Raw genomic sequence first — 23,160 nt, forward strand, 5'->3', positions numbered from 1 at the left:
CCTTGGGGAGGTATGGCTTATCTCCCCCGGCTTCCGTGCTCTTTTCACTGTTACGCAAAGATTTGACTTCTCTTTCTGTCCGGTGCAGGGATTTTGAAGAACCGCCTCCAGTACCCTCCGACTCTCCAAGGTTTGCCGTCCGTCGGCAGGATGACCAACGAGCTGACGTGGTACAAGACCTCCACGCTGGGTCACAGGGCTGTCCCCGCCGCCTCCTATGGCAGGATCTACTCTGGGGCGGGCAGTCTGTCGCAGCCAGCCAGCCGGTACTCGTCACGGGAGCAGCTTGACATGCTGATGAGGAGACAGATGTCCCGGGAGCAGCTGAGCAGACACAACTCAGGAGAGTGCTTGGAAGCCGTGCCCAGCCGGCACGGGTCCAGGGAGGAGCTGGACACTATCCCCAGCAGGCATGGGTCTACCGAACACCTGGAAAGTATCCCGAGCAGACACGGGTCTAGGGAAAACTTGGATCTACTGGCTCCTAGGCCCAGTCAGAGAGATCACGGGAACACGCTGCCCCGGAGGCAGGGTTCCAGAGACCACCTCGACACTTTACCCTGCAGATTTGGGTCAAGAGAGCAGCTAGACTGTGGGCCAGTAAGAGAGGTCTCTAGGGAGTGGCTAAATACATTGCCAAGTAGGCAAGTGTCCAGAGACCGAATAGACACGTTGCCAAGTCGAGATACTTCTCGAGAACAATTGGATTTGCTTTCTAGAAGACAGCCTTCAAGGGACCAGCTAGCATCGGCTAGACAAACTTCAAGGGAGCAGCTGGACTTTCTCTCCAGAAGATCTAATTCCAGAGAGCCTCTGGACACAGTGCCTAGCAGGCATCCCTCACAGGACAACCTGGGGAGCCTCTCTAGGAGGCAGCTGTCTAGGGAAAGCCTAGAGCCACTGTCGAGGAGACAGCCTTCTAGAGAGAACCTGGAGGCCGTTCCCAGCCGCCATCCTTCCACTGAACAGTTAGATATCCTTTCTTCCATCCTCGCTTCTTTTAACTCCTCCGTCCTGTCCTCGGTGCAATCTTCCAGCACGCCTTCAGGCCCCCAGACCACCGCCACCCCCTCTGCCGTGCAGACCTCCTCGACGCCCTCCGCAATGTGCCCCTCGACGCCTCGCTCCGCCACCTCCCACAGCATTTCGGAGCTGTCGCCAGACTCGGAGTAAGTGTGTCCCTTCCTCGGCCAGGCCTCGTTCAGCTGGTCTTGCGCATCGTCTGCCTGCCTGGCTTCTTCCCCACGGGGGTTTGGTTTGGGGAGACAGGGCTGTGTAAGGGTGAGCCCCTGGGGCGAGTGGCAGGCGTCTCCTCGTCCTGAATAGGGACTGGGCAGGGAGAACCCTGGGGTGCGACGCCTCTGGGCGCTTGCAGCGCAGCACGAGCAGAAGCATCTGTATCTGAGCCTGCTCGCTCTGCCAGAAGCGATGGCCCTCACTTGTGGCCTGAGGGGGCTCGGGGAAGATGCTTTGTGCCGCCAGGCTGCCCTGATGGCTGGTCCCCTTGCTCAGAGCCAGCTGTAAGTCCCAACGAGCAGACGTGTGCGAGGGCCAGGCTGGCTGGAGAGGAGGAGAGAGCCCAAGTCCTACAGGAGCCCTGCCTGCCCCAGCCACGTTTCTGCCCAGGGACCCTGTCCCAGTCTGTCATTTCTTCTCCTCCAGCTCTGCTCCCTGCTGGTACTGCTCCCATCCCATCCCTCCTTTCCTCTTCCCTGAACTCAGGGACTTGTAGACAGTTGTTCCTGCCCTGACGTTGGAGTGGGTTTCTGCCCTGTCCCCATCTGGCGTAACTGGGGGGTGGCAGCTGGAGCCCAGGGGAGATGCCACGGCTTAACGCTGTTTTTCTTTCCTCCGAGAAGAATAACGAGAAACGAGGGCCATTCCTGAGGGGCCGAAGCTGTCCACAAGAGAGACAGAAGAAGCAGGGCCCTTTGCCTAGCCAGGCGCTGCCAGCTGAGGTTTGGTGTCCCAGGGGGCAGGGGCCAGAACTGATGGTGGTCAGAGGCCCAAAACCGACCCTGCCTTCCCCTGCCCTCCGGGCTGAGGGGCCGGCGGCCCGCACCACCCACCGCCGGGAGCCTCCGGGCTCGTGGCTGCCACCGTGCTCCCCGTCGCCTGCCCAGTGTGACAGGTACGGCAGGAGCCTGCTCGGGCGAGGGTGGCTTCTCCGACCCCCCCGGGGCCGAGGTCTTCCTCTGCGACCCGTTTGTATGCAGGGTGTGCGTGTGTGCCTGCGTGTGTGCGGAGGGTGGGCAGGGGGATGGAAACGGAGCCCAGGACGTGGGGGCCGGGGAGGGTTTTCTACCTTTTTGTATCTTTGTAATCAGAGAGAAGAGAAATTTCTATGGTTATTTTTACGGATGGTCTGTTCCCAGGACCTGGAGCATTTGTCTCACCAACAGCCCTTTGCCGGCTTCCCTGGGGGTACCAGGAACTGTGATCCTGGTGGGCTGGAGGGACAGTGCCAGGCGCAGCCTTCACGGCTTTGCCAGCACCGCTCCGTCCCATCCCCACTGCAGGGCAGCTGGCCCCGCTGCCCCTCTCGCCCTCCCACCGTGCAGCTCCACACGCGTCTCGGCGCCGTCCTCCTGCCCGGCGTCCCTCAGCCCCCTGCAGCCGTGCTGGCCCCGCAGCCAGGCCCCCCTCCGCCCTCCCTTGGGACCCCCCTTGGGGCAGCCCCCCGTCCACGAGCCAGGGCTGTGCACCAGCGAGAGCACAAGCGAGTGGGGCGGCAGATTCGCCACTAGGGACCCGCGGGGGGAGGAAAGGAGCTTTGCTGTTCAGTCCCGTCCCGTACCAGCATGGTCCCACTCATAAGCGCTTGTTTCCTCCGCTCAGCAGATGGGCGTTATGTTTTTACCCACTGTATGTTGTGTTCTTTAGCCTGCGTGTTACAGAGCAAAAAACCTCTGTGGGTTTGCGGGTCCAGGCAAAGAGCTGGGTGACCCCAGCCCTGCTCAGCAGCAGGCTAGGCTGTTCCCAGAGGATTAGCATCCGCGGGAACATGATGTGGTTCCAGTCTCGGGGTCCAGCATTGCTCGCAAAAGTTGTATCTAGCTGGTTCCCTGCGCGCTCTGCGTACATACGCACACGTCCCTGCGCTCTCTGGCTGGCAGAGGACCCCAGCTCAGAGTGGCCTGGATTTGGGGAGACGGGGATAAACAGCACTTTGCTCGCTCTGGAAATTCAGGCCACCCTGATGGTTTCTCCGCTTGGCCGGGGGCCTGGCCCCAGGCTCCCGCTGGCCCTGCCGCGAGGCGATGCTCCTCTGTGCCTACCCCAGCCTCGGGCCGGGGGCAGCCGGCTCGGGGGGCCGGCACGCTCCCTTTCACCCGCCGAGCGCCGTGCCTCTGCTCGGCTGCCCCCGTGGTGCTCTCGGGGCTGCGTGACAGCACGCTCCTTACTGCCTTACTACCACACTGCTGTAGCTTCTTAGTGCAGCCCAGCCCCACATGTTTACAGGAGAGGACTTGTGCTGCTGTCCTCCGGGGAGGCCAAGGCCTCTCGGCTACATCCCCGAGTCGGCGGGGAGGACGTGGAGGGGACAGAGGGGCTGGGTGACAGAGGGCCTGGCGTTCACGTTCACGTGCCGTTTGGGACCAGCGTGCAGAGGGAAAGGCTGCCAGCCCTGCGTGCCGGGAACAGCTGGGCCCCTCTCTGCTGCCCAGCTTCGCCTTCGCAAACAAACTCGTTTACGTGTTTCTCTCCGCCTGCTCAGCACCGGAGTCCTGGGCTGTGCCGCAGCCAGCGCCGTGTTACCCCCTCGGCACCCCGGGGGCTACCCGTGTCCTGTCCCCGCTGTGCCCTAGGGCCCGCTCTTCTGCCAGGTTGGGCACGGGGGTGCTTTGTGTTGGTGCCAAACAGAGAGCGAGTGACAAGTGCCAAAAAAGAAGAGAGCAGTGGAGCCGGTGGCTGTCCCCGCAGAGCCGGTCGCGGTCCCCGCAGAGCCGGGCCGGTCAAGAAGCAGGAGTCAGTCCGTGGCTTGGTCCCTGATTGTAGTGCTGTGGACTGGGCTCTGGGGAGCATCCTCCTTGGATTTGGGTTTGGCTTTGTTTCTTTGGGGGGTTTGGTTGTTCTGGTTTTTTTTCCCCTCTCTCCATCTCCCGATTCTGTGGGCAGGGAGCGGGGAGATGCCCGCGCCCTCCCCCTGGCTGTGTAAAAGTGTATTATGGAAGCGCCAGATTTGGAAATAAAAGTCTATAAAAGGGTGCTGGCCTCTGTGCCGTCTCTCCCTGTGCTCGGGATCCATGGCTGGGGCTGCGGGCGCAGCGCCGGGGCTCGAGGCGATGGGGGCTCAGGCAGGAGCTCGCAGCCAGCTCCTGGGCTGAAGGGGAGTCACTGCGGCGAGGTGACCAGGTGACGGGGACTTCACGTGCTGCCAGGTTCTTGAACTTGGCCCTGCCCAGGCTGGTTCACGCAGAGATGGGGTGGGCTGCGGTGGTGCCCAGCAGCCCCGGCCCTGGCTGGCAGGGCTGCAGCGCCGCGGTGGCTGTGGTTAGCTGTGGGGCCCACGCCTGGCAGCGGCCGAAGGCAGCGGGGCCGATCGGGCTGCGGGAAAGCAGAGGGAAGCGGGAGGAGGAGAGGCCAAGTGTGATCCTGGTGCCCTCCGTCCCTCCCTTTCTTGCTGCTGGAGGGGAAAGAGCAGGTGAGCAAAGGGCAGTATTGATCCACGGCACCCTGAGCAAGGGTCGCCATCCCTGACCGCGGACCCTCGGTCCCTCACAGGCTCCCTCCTTAGCGCCTGAGCCTGACCCAGCCCAGGGCGGCCCCGGAGCACCGGGGGAGTCCCGCGTCGGTGGTGCCGGGAGCTGCGGTCCTGTCCTGCAGCCCTTCCCGAGGCTGGCCTGGGGCGAGGGGCCAGGGAGGGCTGGCGGGGAGCCAGGGGCAGAGCAGCTCACCTGGGGCGCAGGGCACGGGTGGGGGCTGGAGGCTGGGGTGCAGGAAGCAGCGGCGCAGGGTGGGGGCCGGGAGCAGCGATAAGGAGGCACTAAATGGCACCTGGCGCTATCAGTTGCTACTGAGCGGCTCGTGCTTCTGTGCCAGGTGAGCAGACAAGCGTTGGGGAGGCAGCGGTTGCGTGTGGGCACCTGTGCCGGCATCGGTGTGCCGCTACCTGGCCACGTGGGTCTGATGGGCACGGGGCTGGCGCAGCGCGGGGCCGGGGTTGCGGCGGAGGCTGAGGGGAGCAGGCTCAGCCCCGCTGCTGAAAGGCAGCCGAGGAGTCCACGTGTGGCTGCTGTAGGACCTGGGTCGCACCAACCACAGGGAGAGCCAGGGTGGCCACGGGCTGCCCCCCACCCAGCCGGCCGGGATGGCAATGAGTCTCTCCGTCCCCAGAGAGCGCAGCCCTGGGTGTCACCGCTCGTGCCACGCACCAGCCCCGTGCCACCACCCAGGGCACCTGGGGCTCCCCGGCAGCTGCCCTGCCCTGCTCTGCCCACTGGCTTTGCCCTGCAGCCTGGCACCAGTCAGCCCAGCCCACGGGTGGCTGCATTTCCACTGCGGTGTCCTTGTGGTTCTGGGCCAACCGTGACTCAGAAATTCTCCAAAACCGGTGGTGGTACCAGGTCATGGCAGAGCCCAGGAAGGTGTGATGCGTTCAGCAGGGCTTTGGTGCCTGCTGGGGACCTTTGGAACAAGATAACGGTTGGGTCTGGCATAGAGTGGGGCAGTCCACAGGGCACAGCGCACCCGTTTCCAGCAGGTAAGCAGGGGCCGGAGCCCATGGAAAATACCCTGGATGCCACAGCTGGAGGCTGCGGGTACCCCTCCTTGCCCCGGGCACAGCTCCTTCTCCGGGAGGTGGGGCGGCGGGGGGACACCTCTGGGAGCCCCGGGCACAGGAGGGTGATGGCGGGACCCCGAGCAGTGCCCCGGGGAGGCCAGCGCTGGCAGCCCTTGGCAGGAGGTTGGCACCAGGATGTGCCCAGCGGCAAGAAAACCCCTGCCCTGCGCCTGGCACGGGTGCTGGGGCATGGCGGCACCCCGGACACAGCTGTGGGCCAGTGGCTGAGGCTGGCTAGGACAGTCCCAGGAGGGGATGGCTCTGGGGACAGCAGTGACAGCCCTGGGCCTGCCACAGCCGGGGCACCCAGCACAACAGGGCACTGGGGGACCGTGGCGGGTGCCGCACAGTAGCGGGGCTGGGGAGCAGGCAGCACCTTGGCAGGGCAGGAGGGAGGGCAGGAGGCAGGGAGCGGTGTCTCAAAGATCATGGGCAGGTATTAATAAGAGGGAGCAGAGCGTGCGCCCGGCTGGCGGCACCCGACCGGCTTGGGCACAGCAGGTAGGTGGGCTGGGGGCAAAGCAGGGGACTCGTGCTGGCACAGCCCTGGGCACCCCACGAGCAGCTCATGGGTCTGGTCGCAAATGGGTGAGCATCTCAGGACCGGCTGGGGCCACCAGCCACGTGAGCCTCAGTCCCACCGTCCCAGCCCCGCAAAGGGAGAGACCCCATCCCAGTCCCGCTCCTCCCTGCCCGTGGGCTCAGCCCGCTCTGCAGCGCAGGGGGCTGGGGAGGGCGCCGGCGGAGAGATGGTGAGCCCGTGACGCTCGCCAGGGGTTGACATTCCTGCTCCCCTCATGTGTAAAGGGACAAAGTCTGCGGACAGGGCTGTGGAGTGACTGGGGCTTTGCTCGGTGGCTGTGGTAGCCCGCTGCCCTGGCTGCGCCGTGGTACGTGGAGGAGAAGGGTGGTTGGCACCGAGGGGGTTCTGTGTGGGCAGGCGGAGGGGGACCCCCCGCGGGGCAGCCTCCATCCGTGCACCCCAGTGGTGCGGATGGGGCTGGCGTGGGGCAGGAGCAGGCAGAGCTGATTGCCAAGGCTTCGGCTCCTTCCCTGCCCACGCGCCGGCTGCCTGCCGCTCTCCTGTGCGAGCTGCTGCTGCTGCTGCTTCAGGACTCCCAAAACTCGGCTCACCCCTGGCCTCGGGGCCGATCCTGCACGCCTGGCTGGGGTGGGATGGCTCTGTGGGGCGAGCGGGGCTGCAGGGTGGGTAGGGTGCCAGGTGCCCCTGGCCATGGGGACGTGGCTGAGCTGTCCCTCGTCTCCCCGCAGTGGGCTGGCACGCGGGAGGGCCGGGCGGCCATGGCGGCGGAGATGGCGCTGAGCCACCGGGCACCCCGTGAGGCGCTGAGCGAGGCTGACCTGGAGGAGGTGGCGCAGCGGATACCTCCCGCCAAGCCCTCGCTGCGCAGCTGTCTCCGCAAGACCAGGTAGGACCGCGCCGGCCGGAGGGGTGTGCCTGGACCCCTCTGGGCACCCTGCGCCGCTGCCACGGGGAGCCTGGCTCTGGCTGTCCCAGTCCCTGTGGTAGCCACAGTGCAGACCCAGGGGCTGGATCCTCCAAGCCCAAACACCCGTGTCCCCACTCTGTCCTCCTGCCTTGACGGACACGTGGCTCCAGCAGATGGAGCTGGGGATCCCACGGGAGCCATTGCTTCCCATGGGGCCCCATCCGCCCCCGCTGATGTCCCCAAGCCCCCGCACTTGCACTCAGCCCCGGCTCCTGCTCCTTCCCCGCCAGATGCTCAGCCTCCACCGCCAAGAACCTGCTCTTCCGATTCCTGCCCTTCCTGCAGTGGCTGCCCCGCTACCCAGTCAAGGAGTGGCTCCTGGGGGACATCGTCTCAGGCTTCAGCGTGGGCATCATGCACCTGCCCCAGGGTGAGCGATGCCATGCCCAGGCTGCCGGGGGCTCCCCACAGGCAGGGGGGCCAGGGCTCGGCCATCCGTGACGTTTCTCCCTGCTCCCCCACGTCCAGGTCTCGCCTACGCGCTGCTGGCCGGGCTGCCGCCCGTCACCGGTCTCTATTCCTCCTTCTACCCCGTCTTCCTCTACTTCTTCTTTGGGACATCCAGGCACAACTCCGTGGGTGAGCTGAGGGACCCCGTGCTCCCATGGGGATGGTGGGGAGGGAGTGAGGATGAGGAGGGGCAAGCCTCCATCCACGGCACAGCATTGCCACATGAATGGTTGGGGGGGGACCTTTCTTGCCTTTAATTTGCCCCCCCAAGAAGGTAGTTGGCCATACCAGAGCCAAAGTACAGTGGGTGCACTTTGAGCCCGGCCCAAGGGGACAGGTGCCTGTGGACCTCAGAGAGGTCCTGGTGCTGACCTTGGGCTCCCTGCCCACACCCTGCCTGGCCCCAGGCCCCTTTGCTGTTATCTCCGTCATGATCGGGAGCGTGACGGAGTCCCTGGTGCCCAGCGAGAACTTCCTGGAGTCCGTCAACGGCACCAACATCACGATGGTCAATGAGGAACGGCGCGACGCTGCCAGGGTGGAGCTAGTGGCCACCATTACTATCCTGACAGGCATCTTCCAGGTAAGGGGTCCCAGCCCAGCCTGGCAGGGAACAAGGGGCTGTGGTGCCCCATGGCTGCAAGCTGCGGGGCACTCTTTCTGCCATCTCTCCTTCCAGGTGGCCCTGGGCCTCCTGCAGTTCGGCTTCGTGGTGACCTACCTCTCGGACCCGCTGGTGCGTGGCTACACCACCGCCTCCTCCGTGCATGTCCTCATCTCCCAGCTCAAGAATGTCTTTGGGGTCTCCGTGGGCGAGCACTCGGGGCCGCTTTCGATGTTCATGGTGAGTGGGAGTTTGCTGCTGCCCTGGAACCCCCAGGTACTCACCTGTGGGGCACACAGTGGTCCCCAAAAACCTGCCGGGGAGGCATCTGCTTTCCTGAGCCTGTTCCTACCTCCTGTATCCTCTAGACCCTCATTGAGATCTGCCAGAAGCTTCCAGAGACCAACGTGGGCACCCTGGTGACAGCCATCATTGCCATGGTGGCCATCTTCATTGTGAAAGAGCTCAACCACAAGTTTGCCGCCAAGCTGCCCATGCCCATCCCCATCGAGCTTATCACGGTACCCAGAGCTGCCCCAGCTCCCTGTGGGGACACAGCCATGGGTGGCCCAGGGTGGGGAGAGGTGGGATGGGGGTGCCTTGGCGAGTGCAGCTCCAGGGCATGTGTCCCCTCCTCCTCCGCCACGGTCCCTGCACAGGAAGGCCCTGCCTCACTCCAGCCATCCTCTCCCAGATCATCGTCTCCACCGGCATCTCCTACGCTGTCAACCTGAATGCCAAGTTTGGCATCACCGTGGTGGGCAACCTCCCCAGCGGGTGAGCAGGGCCAGGCGGTGAGGGTAGCAGCACCAGGGCACCGCGCCGCCCACGGGACCCTCCTTTTGAGCCCCGTTTCCCTGTCTTGGCCGTAGGTTGAAGCCACCCAAGGGCCCTAACATCAGCTACTTTGGGCAGGTGGTGGGCAATGCCTTTGCCATTGCTGTGGTGGGCTATGCCATCTGCATCTCCCTGGGCAAGATCTTTGCCCTGAAGCACGGCTACAAAGTGGACAGCAACCAGGTGATGCCCCGACGGGCAGGGCCCCTTCCCTGGGTGAAAACCAAGCTTGTACTTCTTGCAGCTGGGGGAAGGCACGGTGCTCCCCCACCACTGCTCTGTCCCTGCAGGAGCTGATCGCGCTGGGCTTCAGCAACTTCCTGGGGGGCTTCTTCCAGTGTTTCGCCATCAGCTGCTCCATGTCGCGCAGCCTGGTGCAGGAGAGCACAGGGGGCAACAGCCAGGTGGGTCTGGGCAGCGCTGCCTCCCTCCACGGGGCTGGACCGGGGGCAAGGAGCACAGCGAGCGGTGCGGGGCCCAACTCTCGCCTCCTGCTCTCCTTCCCCTCAGGTAGCCGGGATCATCTCATCCCTGGTCATCCTGGTGACCATCCTCAAGATCGGAGAGCTCTTCCGGGACCTGCCCAAGGTACGTCTGGTCCCACAGCCTCCGTGCCATATCCCACCCGTCCCGTGGCAAGGTGGTGTGGCAGGGGAACAGCCAAGGCTCTCCCCCAGACCTGCCCTCAGCATCCTCACAGCTGCAGGGACTTCTCTCCTAGGCCATCCTGGCTGCCATCATCATCATCAACCTCAAGGGCATGTTCAAGCAGTTCGATGATCTCTGCATGCTCTGGAAGTCCAACCGGGTGGACCTGGTAAGGCGCTCATCGGCCCCAGGGCTTTGCTCTTGTCCCTGGAGAGGGTTTCTCCACCCTCCCTGAGGCTTGCAGGTGCCAGCAGGGAAGCCGTGCCGCGGCTGACCGTGTGCCCCCTCCAGATGGTCTGGATTGTGACATTCGTGGCCACCCTCTTGCTGAACTTGGACATCGGCCTGGCGGTCTCGGTGGCCTTCGGGCTGCTCACCGTCATCTTCCGCACCCAGGTGTGAGTACCTCGGGGCTGGGGCCGGTGCCGCGTCCCGAGGGCAGGGGAAGCCCGTGGTGACCTCAGCCCCTTGCTCTGCTCCCTGCAGCCCCCACTACTCCATCCTGGGGCGCATCGGCGACACTGATGTCTACAGGGACGTGGCTGAATACCAGATGGTAACAGCAGCAGGGGGTGGGAGAGGAGCCGCCTGCAATGGCGGGGCAGTTCAAAGCACCCTCAGGGGCTGCTTGCTGGGGAAAGGAGCGGGGGGGCGTTTTGAGGGGGGGAGGGAAGGGGAGCTGGGGGCTCCGTCCCTGCGGTAGCACCCTCCCCATCCGCCCCCAGGCACAGGAGGTCCCCGGTGTGAAGATCTTCCGCTCCTCCTCCACCCTCTATTTTGCCAACGTGGAGCTGTACGCCGAGGCCCTGAAGAAGAAGGTAGGAGAGCCGCCAGCCCCCCGGTGCTCCCTGTGCCCTCCGCTGGCCAGCACCGGGGTGGCGGTGGGGCGCCTGGGGACACCAGACTGCCTTGCTTTGCAGAGCGGCGTCAACGTGGACCGCCTGATCAAGAAGAAGAAGGCGGCTCTCAAGAAGCTGAAGAGACAGCAGAAGAAAGCGGAGAAGGAAAAAGCAAAGAGAAAAAAGGTGCTTCCCTGCCGCAGGGGAACCCCTCCGGTGCCACCCTGCACTGCCTCCCTGCCTGGCCCTCGCTCTCCTGCCCGTGCATTTGCTGGGCTCGGTGGCCCGAGGGGCCCCCCATTCAGTTTGGGGCCACTGGGTGAGAAGAGGCACTGGAGCAAAACTGGGTCACGGCATCACACCCAAGGTCGCTGGGGAAAGCCGGGCTGTTAATGATTAGGTGGCGGAGCCAGTGAGTCATTAGCCATTAGGCGAGTTAATCAGAATTAAGAGCAAGAGCAAAGGCTGACCTGGCGCCAGCTAATGAGCCTGGCTCTGGAGACGGTCACTGGGGAGAGGGGTGGGTCCGGTGCATCTGGAAAGAGCCCAAAAGTGGGTGAAGGTGTGAGTGAGGCACCCGCTCCCAGGGCCACCCGCTGCCCGCGCCCTAAGGCAGCCAAGGAGCCTGGCCAGGCCCCACTGTGCTAGCCCGGGGGGAGGAAGGCTCCCTGGCCAGCGGGGCCGGGGGTGCTGCCAGCCCCTGTGCCATCAGCCGGGTCTCCTTCCCTCTCCCAGGATGGGGAGGACGGGCTTAACGGTCCAGGCGTGGCAGTGATCGAGCTGAGCGGGGCGGAGGGGAGCGCGCCCCCCGAGCCCACCCTGCGCACCCTGGGGCTGCCCCAGCCTGGCTTCCACTCTCTCATCTTGGACTTCAGCCCCGTCAGCTTTGTGGACACCGTCTCCATCAAGATCCTGAAGAACGTAAGGGGCCGGGGGAGCAGGCGGGCCGGCAGCCTCGTCGAGGGTGTCCCCAGGGCCCTGCGGGGTGGCCTGATGGCTGCTGCCCATCCCTCTTCCCCAGCGAAACGTGTTTTTCTGCCGTTCGCAGATCTTCAGGGATTTCCATGAGATAGAAGTGGACGTCTTCATTGCCGGCTGCCCCGGTGAGGCAGCTCTGGAGAGCCATCAGCCCCTGCCGGGCATGCCCGCCCCTTCGGGACGCAGCCGCTGGCCTGCAGCTCCCTCCGTGCTGTCACCATCCCCAGGGCTTCCCCAGGGGAGAGGTGCTGCAGGTTGTCCCTGGGATCCAGTCTGAGCCCCGCAGCGCATGGCGAGGCAGCTGGATCCCCGGTGATGGCCCCTGCGGCACAGCGGGAGGGAGGGAGGCTGGGTTGGGGGTGCTGGGCTCAGCCGGGTGCCGTATCTTTGGGTGTCTCTCCCTCCACACAGTGCCCGTCCTTGAGCAGCTGGAGCGGGGCAACTTCTTCAGCTCGGCCATCACCAAGCACTGCTTCTTCCCCTCGGTGGACAACGCCGTGGTCCACATCAGCGGGGAGCGGCGCCGGGCCTCGGTACGCACCCCGCCTCGCCGTCCCCGTCGCCGTGACGGAGAAGGGGGCGGCCAAGCCACCCCCTCCCTGCCTGTCGCCCTTAGGTGGACCTCAGCACCCGAATGTAGCCCCGTGAGCGGAGGACGTCTCCCCGAGGAGCTGGGCAGGCGCAGGAGGAACTTCGCCGCCCCAGCGGCACCGACTCACCCACCCCGGGGGCCCGGAGGCCTCGTACCCCCCCAGCCCCTCTGGACGCTGAGAGCTGGGGCCCTGCCCGGGCCGTCAGCCCCCCGTGCCCCGCAGCTGCTGCCGCCCGAGGGCCCGGCGCCCCGCTCCGGCACCGGGAGCCCCCGCTCAGCCCCAGCGCGGGGTTTGGGGGGGCTGTGGAGGGCGGGGGGGGGGGGGGGGTGCCTGCCGCCGGTAGCGGGGTGACGTCGCGGATAAAAGCGTGTAGCGTTTCTCAGGCTGCGTTTTAATGCACTTTGCTCAATAAAGTGACCCCAGGCTGGGCTGCCCGGCTGCACTGGCGCTGCTGCGCCCCGGGCCCGCGCCTGGCCCTCCCTGCAGGCAGGCCGGCCCGCCACCCCGCTCCCCCCGGCCCCTTTCTGCCGCTTTTTTCCCCTTGACCCGCTGCGGGCCCGCCGGGCTGCGGTCGAGGGCGCGGTACGGGCGGGACCCCCCCCCCCCCAACGCGGGACCCCCCCGCCCCGGGACCCCCCGCCCCGGGAGCCCCGGGAGCCCCGGCCGCCCCTGCCCGCGCCCGCCGCCAGGGGGCGCCGCCGTGCCGCCGCACCCGTTTGCGCATGCGCCCTCCTCCGCTTGCGGGGCCGGGGGCCCCCCCGCCTCGTGCGCATGCGCGTCCCGCCCGCGAGCCCCGCCCTGCCGCGCAGGCGCGCTGCGGCCCTGCTGGGGCGGCGGGGACAAGATGGCGGCTTCCTCTGTCTGCCGGGCGGCCGGGCGGGCCCTGCTGCGGGGCCCTCGCCCCTGCGTGAGTCACCGCGGCCGGGGAGGCGGCGAGGTGGGCCGGGGGGAGGCCGGCAAGGGGAGCGGGAGGCCCCGCGGCGTAGCGGGGATGCCGGGCCCAGCCTGCCGGCAGGCCGGGAAGGTCACGGGGACGCGGCGGCCGGTGCGGGGCGGGCGGCGGGGGACGCGGAAACGCCCCCGCCTCCGGAGCGGGGCCGGGCCGGGGGGCAGCGGCCTTCAGCCTTTGCGGGGCTTGCCGGGGGGCTGCTGTCCGCTCCCCTCCGCCGCCCCGGTACCGGGTTTGACCGGTTCGCGGGGCTCTGCGCTGCGGTGTTCGACCCGCTTGAAACCTCTGGTTTCCAGGCCTCCGGTTAAGGAACGGTGGGTAGCAGGAGCTCCCCAATATAAACCTGAAAGAGCTCGTCTGGCCCGCCTTCGCTCAGCGGTGTGCCCGGCAGCCTGCGTTCCGGAGGCCAGCCCTCAGGGGCGATGACAGCCTTTTTCATTTATTTATTTTTTTTTTTTAGGCGGCTTTATTGACTTTGACAAGGAACCGAGGTGCTGCCACCTACGCCCAGACACTCCATAATATCCCTGAGACCCAAGTCACCACCCTGGACAATGGTCTCCGCGTAGCTTCGGAGGAGTCCAATCAGCCAACGTGTACGGTAAGTTTAAGACAGGTTAAGGGCGTATGTGAAACAGCCAGCCTTGCCGAGTCTGTAGCTGGCGTTCCAAAAGCGACAAACCCCTCTTTGAACTGAATCTTTTGACAGAGACCCTGCCACTTCTCTTTGTTAACTGGTGGGATTAATGCAGCAGGAGAAGGCCTAGCCTGGCTTTGTATAAATCTGTCATCAAGCTTTTGCACTCTATGAGTTTTCCCAGCCTTACAGTTTTTGTGTAAGCAGTAAGCGGCCAGTAGTAGTTATATCTCTGGCAAAACTAGCAAAGGCTTTTGCGAAGCTACTAGATAAAAAGCCAAAATGCATGTGGGAAACTGTTGCTGGTGCTCGTTCTTATTTTGGTGCTATTAGTGCAATGTCTGTAGAGGAGACTTCTTGTCCCTGCTGTTATATTTGTGGCGTGAAGCTTGAGCATGCTGCTTGTTTTCTTTTCTAATATGTGTACTTGATGCTTTTGCCGTTAGGTGGGTGTGTGGATCGGGGTGGGGAGCCGCCATGAAAACGAGAAGAACAACGGGGCCGGTTACTTCCTGGAACATCTGGCCTTTAAGGTAAGGAGGTATTCCTTGGTCCGGCGCAGGACTGCGTGGAGAGCTGTTCTAAATACTCGCTTATATATTGTGCTTTCGCTTTGGAGGCTGTAGCTGTTAAAAGAGCACAAATCAGGTCATCTGAGTCCTAGAGATTTTGCACATAGTATAAAAATAAACTTCAAAAGCCCCCTAGCCTATGTGGTGCTCTTTGTTTGAATATGCAACAACTTGCAAGAATGCATGAATTAAGGCAACTCTTATTTCCTAGTTGGTGTTTCCCCTCTTAAGGAAAAAAAGTTGTAAGTAACCAGTGAGACCGAGTCTCCGACGCCGTGGTTCCAATCCCTGACTATCCCAGCCGCTGTGTAGCGCACATACAGGACTATGTTATGAAGCACATTTCTTCAGGTTAGCAGGCAGAGCTCAAAGCAGCATTTCCTGTAGCCATTTGTTTTCCTTTGGTTTTCTTAGTGGACCAGCAAAGTTTAGAGGCTACAGCTCTTACTTTTCTAATATTGTAAGTGTCTGCTGAACAGCCCTAGGGCAGAAGGCATCTAAGCCTGGGGCTTGCTGACTTGAGTCCAGCCTGTGCCTTCATAGGTAACTGCAGCATCTGGCTTGCTCCTTAAGAGACGAGCTCTGTATTAGAAGTAGTTTTCTGCTCCTGTTCTGGCTTCTTCTGAATATCGCTGCTTGGATAGCTAGAAACCTGCTTATTTTTGGTTTACACTTGTTCTTGGTTTACTTCTACTGATGTGATCTTCAGCCACTGTTGCCTCTTAGTGCAGATCTTCTCTTTCCCTGCTGGCTTTTTATTGGTCTTTCAAAATACACCTCAGCCATCCTCTAGCTAGAGTAAATAAGCCAAGGTTTAAATCTCTTGCTTTCTGCACTTGCTCTTGGCTTTTACGAATCACATGACAGGTTTTATTGTTTTAGGTCTTTATTGCTCTTTTCCTTGTTTTAGTTCTGCCTGAGAGGGAAATCTGTTCGTTTCATAATCCTGTTTGTCCCTTTTCTTTAGGGCACAAAGAAGCGTCCTGGCGCTGCCTTTGAGAAGGAGGTGGAGAGTATGGGTGCTCACCTGAACGGGTACACATCACGGGAGCAGACTGCGTACTACATAAAAGCCTTGTCCAAGGACATGCCCAAAGGTAGGATGGCCAGCGGGCAAAGTCTCATTCGGAGGTTAAGGATGAAGCAAGCGCTTGGGCTTGTGTTTCTCTCCCACCAGCATGCTTCCTAACGACACACCAGGGAATGAAGTTGTAGCTGAGCAGTAAACTGGAGGTTCTGGTTGGTAGTTGAAGAGAGCACTGCCATGACGTGGTGCTTCAAGGCTACAAGTTTATGTGTTCCTAAAACCAGTTTTGCAAAACTTGTTATGTCAGGCTGCACTATATTGCCAGGAGGCAGAGGGGGGTTTCACTAGTCTGTGGTTGTTTTACGGAGCTGAGAAACTGAGGTCAGCAACGGCTACTGTGTCAGCAGCGCTCGGGGTAGCTCTTGGGCTGCTGCTTGTGCTCTGTACAACCATGTGCAGACCTGTCTTTGGGTCCGTTTTGTCCGGAGGTGGTGATTTGAGCCAGAGCTATGGGCCCTGCTGTAGATGTGAGCTACGCTGTAGGCGTTGCCAGCTCTCTGTAAGGATCCAGCATGTTTCCGCAACAGCACCCTGCTTCTGACATGCTTCACCTTCTGCAGTTGTTGCCTGCTTTCCAGTGGCAGTGTTGCTTGGCAAGCTGACTTGCAGACATCGTGCCGAAACAGTGTTGTTTGTCCCTCTCTGGTGCTGTGGGAATGGGCAGTACTCATCTCTGTTATGTCGCATCCCCTCCTCAGTGTGGTTTCTTGCTCCTCTTGCGGTGCCGCTGCTGCCTGTGTGTCTTTTCTCCTTTCAGCAGCACTGGGTAGCAGTCAGGCAGCGGGATTGCTAACGCAGGCAATGTGTTGCAGTTGTAGAGCTTCTGGCTGACATTGTGCAGAACTGTGCGCTGGAGGAGTCTCAGATCGAGAAGGAACGTGGTGTCATCCTCCAGGAGTTGAAAGAAATCGACAGCAACTTGACGGATGTTACCTTTGATTACCTTCATGCCACTGCTTTCCAGGGGACTGCGCTGGCCCACACTGTCGAGGGGACCACGGAGAACATCAAGTGAGCAACAGGCTGGATGCGGCACGCAGCCCGTGGGTGTACCAGGGTCCTTGGGGTGCACGGCTGCTGCTTCTCAGTAGTGGTGACCGCACGAGGAGAGTGTATACAGACGTGATCTGTGCCCATGGGCTTCTCGTTGCGTCTTGACTGTGTTTTCCCTCTTGGCGCTAGTGAAAGCGTAATGCTGCATGTTCTTCTCTAGAATCCCCCTTGCGTGAGATGTGGGGTTGGTAGGGCCAGGTTGAACCTTTTCCCATACTTGTCAGTTTGACGCTGTTAAGAGAAATTGGGAGCTAGAGGTGCTCATTAAAGCGGTGGCCTTGAGCTTGCACACCCCTTAGGCTACTGGTAGCTCAGTGCCCAGAGTCAGTACTCTCTAGTCTCTATTGAAGTCTATCCTTAACTCTTCATCTTGGCCACCGGTTTCCATTCTCTGTGTTCCAGAATTAGAGCATGGGGAAAACACAGTGCAGTCTTGCTTCTAGAAAGTATTGTTACCCTACAACTAAGAGAATCAACAGCATCACTGCTGCCTCTGCACTGTGAACTTGCTTCTCCTAAGCCTCCAACTCAGAGATGCTGATATACTGGGTCTCTGTGTTCTTTCTAGGCATCTGACTCGAGCAGATCTAGCTTCATACGTTGATACTCACTTCAAGGCACCTCGTATGGTCCTGGCAGCTGCTGGAGGTAAGTTGTAGGTCCTTGTGACTCTGGGAAGCCTGGCTGTTTTCAAGCTGGTGGCCAAACCCCTGTCACACATCTCTAATGTAAAATCAGATTATTTTATTAAATGAAGTTGTTTGAGACTGCAAATCTCTCCCATTGCCAGGTATTTCCCACAAAGAGCTGGTAGACGTAGCTAGGCAACACTTCAGTGGAGTGCCTTTTACGTACAAAGAGGATGCTGTGCCTGTCCTCCCGCGCTGTCGCTTCACAGGGAGTGAGGTAAAGTTGTTCTGGTCCAAAACAAAACGAGCAGCTGTTGCCAGACTGTTGGGTGATGGTGAAACCGGTCATAGCTGCTTCTGAGAGAAAAAAATCTGTTCGTATATTTCAGAGAAAGTGACGATGCAGCATCTTGGTAGTGCCCCCGTGTTCTGTTCTTGGGGCTTATAGCCACAACGTGTTGGGTTTTAGATAGGATCCGAATCTAGTAGGAAAGTGAGGCTGTTGCTCACATCATCTGCTGGAAAACTCATACTGGAGCAGCTGGTTTCTGCTCAGTAGTGCCTGAGACTATTTCATTTCACTGGGATAACGTCAGGTCCTCCAGTTTGTCAACCTGGCATTGCAGCAGGCTGTAGACAAAGCCACAGTGCTCATGCGGTGCTCCCCTGCTCCTCGATGATTTTCTAGATCCGTGCCAGAGATGATGCGCTGCCCGTTGCCCATATTGCTCTTGCCGTGGAGGGCCCAGGATGGGCTGATCCAGATAACGTTGTCCTCAACGTGGCTAATGCCGTCATTGGACGCTACGACCGCACGTTTGGAGGTGGTAAGGTAAGAGGCTTGCGAGTGTGACAGGGAGAGCCTGGAGCCTTTTCACGTGAAATACTACGGAGACCCTGGGTGGACGTGCTTTATGGGAGGCTGCTGTGGTTAGCTTCCAACCGCGAAGCGCTCAGGCCTCTGGAAAGTAGGACAGAAGTGTAGTCGAGGCTAAGCCAGGATGCTGCTTGAGAGGTGATGCTGGGGAATGAACTGAGCCTTGTCTGCCTAGTTTGGAAGAGGTTTAGCTGATGAATTCTCAGCAGCTTATTCCTACCCTCACAAACTAACTGCTCAGCGGGGGCGGTGATGGAAGCAGGACAGAGCAGTCTATAGTCTCATGATGTAAGCTTGTCTTAAAACTGCAAAGCAGGTGGAACTCGTTTAAAACCCCAATGTTACATCCATTCTCATCTGAAATCTGTCTGGCCTGCATAACTATGCTAACCCCTGCTACTGGGAGACCTTGCACGTCCCATTTTCTCCCACTCCTACGGTGGTGTGCATACCAGCTCCTCATCTGCGGCTGGGAAAGGAAATGGTTTTGCTGGATGGACTCTTAGGCCATTGTCTGTGGCTTTTCCACCAGTGAATCTCATCTGTTGACCACATGAAGGACCTAAATTAAGCTCTCCTTCAGCAAAGCGTTCCGCTCTGTCTTGTCTGTGGTTTTTGTGAAAACAGCTCAGTTGGAAAGAATTTGAGCTGTGAGGAAGCCCTAAGACTGACATGGCTGATGGTATCTCCTTATTTACAGAATCAGTCCAGCAGGCTGGCTACGCTTGCTGTGGAGCATAATCTCTGCCACAGTTTCCAGACGTTCAACACCTCCTACTCTGATACCGGCCTCTTCGGTTTCCATTTTGTTTCTGATCCTCTGTCGATAGATGATATGCTGTATTGTGCTCAGGGGGAGTGGTAAGTACAACTTGGGCAAAAGTTCCCGTTTAAGATCTGACCCTCTTGCGGAAGACTGAGCTGGTGGGCAGCATATTGGGCCTTCAGAGTGCTGTGTCCCTGTGTGAATTCTTGGTAACTCACGTTCTGGTTAAGAGATCCTCTAAGTGGTTTCTGTAAATGTCTTAGGATGTGGCTTTTGAGGAGCTAATCCCTTAGGGCTCTTTGGGTCTTTCGTTCGTGCTTCCAAGTATTAGCACTGAGGCTTTGGGGTTTTTTTAATCTACAAGTGAGATCATTCCTTGGAGACAAGGCTTTCCCAGGTGTCCAAGAGACATATCTCCGTTCTCTTGTTAAACTTGAGCAAAGCAGACGAGGTTCCCGCCTGTTGTGTTGTGGCTGATAAATGCCCTGCTGCTGGAGTCACGCCAGTGTTTGGAGGCCTTCTGTCTTTCCGCCTTGTTGTATATATGCATATCCCAGTAATGGTTCGAGGCTACAGCTGAGATTCGGAGCTGAGCTGTGCTGTGCGTGGAGCAGATGGAGTTAGCCCTTGCCCTAGGGACGTTGCAGTTGGCAGGGGAGGAAGGGATTTAGCAGCTGGAGTCCAAACAGACTCAGTAGAACTGTCTTGTTCTTTCAGCATCAGTTTCCATAGCAGCTTGCCGTGGGTGGGAATAGCTGACACGCCTGCCTTCTCTTGTGATTGCGTACCGCAGACCGCTTGCCGCTGTGCCTGATGGGCAGGCTAGAGCCGGCACCAGGGCTGCTTAGACCTTTGTGAGCGTAACTCAGCGTGTAACCTGCTGGCTGATGTCCCCTGCCTGTGAGCTCGAGCGCTTTCTCTCGCCTCCTGCTGTTCAGTGCTCCCCACTTCTTAGCTGCTCTGCAGTGATCAAGAGTGAGTCTGGAGCCTGCAAGACAAGTGATGTTGATGATAGCTTATTTCTGCAGAGGCTTGGGCAAGGGAGGAGATCACTTTCTGTCTGAGCAGACAAACATCTTTAAGAGCTTTAGTGGTCTTTGCATCTCCTCTCCAGGATGCGCCTGTGCACTAGTGCCACAGAGTCAGAGGTGAAGAGAGCCAAGAACTATCTCCGAAACGCCATGGTGGCTCAACTGGATGGTATGTTCTGGTTTATGGACTGACCACTGCGCGGCTTTCGGAGGGTTACCGCTTATGTCTCTCCTGGGGAGCAAGAGCTCTGCTAGACATCGCGGTACTGCTGGCAGGCGCTGGGCAAAACTTCCTTTCCCCCGCTCTGCATTCCTTCTGCCACGTTGTTGAAGCAGCTGACCCCAGCCTGCTGTGCTCCAGGCTAGCTCCGACTCTGTAAACTTCTAGTTGTTCTGTTGCTGGGAGTGAATAACGTGCTGCCTGGTGAGGTTAGAATTGAGACTCTCAAACTGGTCTGCTGTGGCTGTAACACTTCGGAGACTGGTGAAGCAATCTCTGTGTTGCTTAACTCCTGGTGGAGCTGCTTAGAGTGGTAACTGCAACTGGTGCTTCCTTAGAAGCCGCTTTAATGGCTAGAGTTGCTTCTATCTGCTTTGATGATCAGGCTGTGCAATTCTGGAAGGCTTTCTGCTGTGCTGACCATGCGATCTCTTCAACATCTAGGCACTACACCAGTGTGTGAGAATATTGGAAGCCATCTCTTAAACTACGGACGCCGTATCCCTCTGGAGGAATGGGATGCCAGGATTGCTGTAGGTACCTCTTTGTTTTGGTTGGGGTACCTGAGCACGGTTGGCGTCAGTGTTTTCTGGCCTTAGTTTGCTGCAGTAACATGAGACTCACTTATCCCTTAGCCAAGCTGCCCGGAGTCCGGGCGGTCAGCTCACTGACACTGGTATAAATACGTCAGAATCTCTGGCATAGACTCAGTGTATCCTGTGTCCCTGTGCCTGGATTCGGTCTATCCCAGAAGGAGGGCATGCGCCTGTGTTAAGCAGCACAACTGGAAATTCCTTTGACAGTTTCCCAGAGGTGGCCAGCATCTAGTTTGTGTAGTTCTGTAGCCACTGTATCCCTTGGAAGGCTTCAGATTTTGGGCTGCCCTGTCTTCTGTACCCTCAGAAAAATGCGCTGTGTAGAACGTTAGCCATCCTTGCAGACGGGAGCTGTACAGGTGGTGCAGATGGCCCCCAAGGGTCTGACAATATCTTTTTAATGATCTTGATACGTAGTGGCAACTTTGAGAAATGCAGGTCTGCTAGAAGGGTCGTTAATTGCTTGTTTGATATTTACTAGGCCGTTGACGCAAGAATGGTGAGAGAAGTCTGCAGTAAATACATTTATGACAAATGCCCGGCAATTGCAGCAGTTGGTAAGTAGCACGCAGCAATTACTACGTGGTAGCTCAAAACATAGGAAGGGGTCAAGAGCTGAGTGGAAGTGAGCTGGAGGCTCTTTTCACATGTCTGTTCTGGCCTTCTAACCACTCCGGTTCTTTGCTGGTATTCTCCTACCTCTGCACGTTAGACGCGCCAAGGCACATTTGCCAGGAGATCAGACCTGCAGCTGACAGAGGTGCAGTGGCAGCGAGCTGCTGGCCGTCCTCCCGCCTCTCTGCTTGCTGTGGAGCTGTGACTTAAGATCGGGAGTCCCATAGCTGGGTGCGGGCCCAGCGGCGTCTGCCAGGTGTCCTTACCCTGGGGTCGCGGTGGTTTATGTAAGGGAAGCGAAGGGACCTGATTCTCTTGTGCTGCTCTGGCATGTCTGTCTGGCCAAGGACAAATTCCTCTCGGAAAACCTGCCTGAGCAGCTCAGCTCCGCTCTGCTGCCTCCTTCCTGTGCGTCGTGGATTCCCCTCCTCCATGCAGCTGTTTCCTCTGGCCTTCAAAGTGGAGCAGCTTGGAAAAGGGAGACGGTTTTTGAACAGGAAGGTGGAATGAATGGGCCAAAATTGCCGTGACTTAGTGGCTCCCTGTATTTCATACCTGTATGTGGAGCTGTGCTGAGCACTGCGGAGCACTGCGAGAAAACGACTTACTCTGAGGCAAGAAGTAACGGTTTCTCTGTCGGGAGATGGTATCTGCTGGTTTTCCTGATGCAGGTTTGAGCTGTAGTTGTCTGGTTTTGTGCATAGCCGCTCTGGATTGTGCGCACAGTCGGCTCTGCCACCGTCTGCTTTAAGACCATGGGAAACAGCACAGGGATTTTAACTACATCTCCGGTGACTAACTCTCGCTCTGTTCACTCAGGTCCCATCGAACAGCTTTTGGATTACAACCGTATCCGCAGCGCCATGTACTGGATCCGTTTCTAGGACGTGTCCCTGCAGGTTGGAAATAGCGAAGCTGTGGACTGTGACAGGTTCCCTCTGGCTCTGAATGTCTTGTGCACCAGGGGCAAGATGAGTCCCATCAAAATGGCTGTCTTCTCGGTGTTAAATGTATAAAAATAAAAATAAATATATCCTATGTGGAGCTGGTTCTGCTGGGAGTTGACCGTGTCTTGCTGGGTCGTGTATGTAGACGTTGCTAATCTTGCCAAATTGGTGAGATATTGAACCAATCGGTCTTGATTTGTCAGGGCTCATGCTAGAATCTTGTCTGTGTGTCTGTCTGCAGCCCTGCCTCCTCTGTCCTGAGCTGGTGGTGTCCCGCTTCAGAGGTCCTGTCTTTAGGCCGGTTGAAGGAAGTCTTTCCCCTGGTACGAGGCTGCCGGGGAAGCTCTAACTATTTCCACCGTGCCCTTCTCTGCAGGCAGCAGCGTGGTCGGAGCCGGGCTGTAGCACGGCTGCTTGTGCAGACCGAAGAACGAAGGGCCCTCGTCTGAGGGGACCTCTCTGCTCTCCTGCTCGTCAAGGACATCAAAATCTGTCTGTGGGAAGTTGGCCCTGGGCTGTGGTGGTGGCGTTGGCGTTAGCGTTGCTGGCCTGGCTGGTGGTGACCCGCTTGTGGGAGCGACCGCCTCTGTCGGGGGCGGTTTGTGCAGCCCCTCTCTCCTCACCAGTTACGGACAAAACTCGGATGAGCTCCCACCGCCTCTTGAAGCTGGTGATGGTGATCAGCCGGGCCGGGCCCGACGCCGCCTCGGTACGACTGCGGCAGTTGTTTCTAGCAGAGCCGGGGCGGTGTGAGGGGCTGGAGCTGTTCCAGACAAACATCTTGCCAGAGCCTGCATGGGGACACGTTACCTCTCATCTTAAGCTGCTTGGTTATCTGCAAACCAGCTCAATAACGAGCAGAGATTGTCGTGGGGTATGTTGGTGTTGGTTTACGCGTTCCTCTTGCAGATGAGCCTCCATCTATCCGGTCAGCCT

The 23,160-nt window shown here is 59.7% G+C and overlaps 3 protein-coding genes across 4 annotated transcripts in view; all 3 read left to right on the plus strand.

Moving 5' to 3' along the window:
- The window catches only part of CELSR3 (cadherin EGF LAG seven-pass G-type receptor 3), a gene marked incomplete at its 5' end in the record, with an annotated part of 34,330 nt that extends 30,155 nt beyond the window's left edge, over window positions 1-4,175 (plus strand). Inside the window, 2 exons of the mRNA XM_082322148.1 lie at window positions 89-1,169; window positions 1,860-4,175. Coding sequence (XP_082178274.1) covers window positions 89-1,169; window positions 1,860-1,887 — 1,109 coding nt within the window. The 3' untranslated portion in view covers window positions 1,888-4,175. The remainder of the gene's footprint in view (window positions 1-88; window positions 1,170-1,859) is intronic.
- A 2,888-nt stretch (window positions 4,176-7,063) lies between these two features.
- SLC26A6 (solute carrier family 26 member 6) lies at window positions 7,064-12,403 on the plus strand. Its single transcript, XM_082322149.1, has 19 exons — window positions 7,064-7,215; window positions 7,527-7,666; window positions 7,765-7,875; window positions 8,154-8,329; window positions 8,426-8,590; window positions 8,719-8,871; window positions 9,045-9,127; window positions 9,223-9,370; window positions 9,478-9,591; window positions 9,698-9,775; window positions 9,909-10,004; window positions 10,127-10,233; window positions 10,322-10,391; window positions 10,561-10,653; window positions 10,756-10,860; window positions 11,410-11,595; window positions 11,723-11,777; window positions 12,064-12,185; window positions 12,269-12,403. The coding sequence occupies exons 1-19, from the start codon at window positions 7,088-7,090 to the stop codon at window positions 12,290-12,292; spliced, it is 2,154 nt and encodes a 717-aa protein (XP_082178275.1). The 5' UTR covers window positions 7,064-7,087; the 3' UTR covers window positions 12,293-12,403.
- A 647-nt stretch (window positions 12,404-13,050) lies between these two features.
- UQCRC1 (ubiquinol-cytochrome c reductase core protein 1) lies at window positions 13,051-22,337 on the plus strand. 2 transcript variants are annotated; one of them, XM_082322343.1, is made up of 13 exons: window positions 13,051-13,182; window positions 13,655-13,795; window positions 14,278-14,364; window positions 15,371-15,500; window positions 16,303-16,501; window positions 17,112-17,191; window positions 17,334-17,449; window positions 17,861-18,004; window positions 18,750-18,910; window positions 19,930-20,015; window positions 20,511-20,599; window positions 21,144-21,219; window positions 22,097-22,337. In XM_082322343.1, exons 1-13 carry the CDS (start codon window positions 13,090-13,092, stop codon window positions 22,159-22,161), a joined length of 1,467 nt encoding a protein of 488 aa, XP_082178469.1. In that variant the 5' UTR covers window positions 13,051-13,089; the 3' UTR covers window positions 22,162-22,337. The 2 variants fall into 2 exon arrangements, with proteins under 2 accessions (XP_082178469.1, XP_082178470.1); XM_082322344.1 differs by having other exon boundaries at window positions 13,051-13,152.
- Window positions 22,338-23,160: the final 823 nt, after the last annotated feature.

Source organism: Platalea leucorodia, assembly GCF_965183815.1.
Source record: "Platalea leucorodia genome assembly, chromosome: 9".
In the NCBI taxonomy this organism is placed as follows: domain Eukaryota; kingdom Metazoa; phylum Chordata; class Aves; order Pelecaniformes; family Threskiornithidae; genus Platalea; species Platalea leucorodia.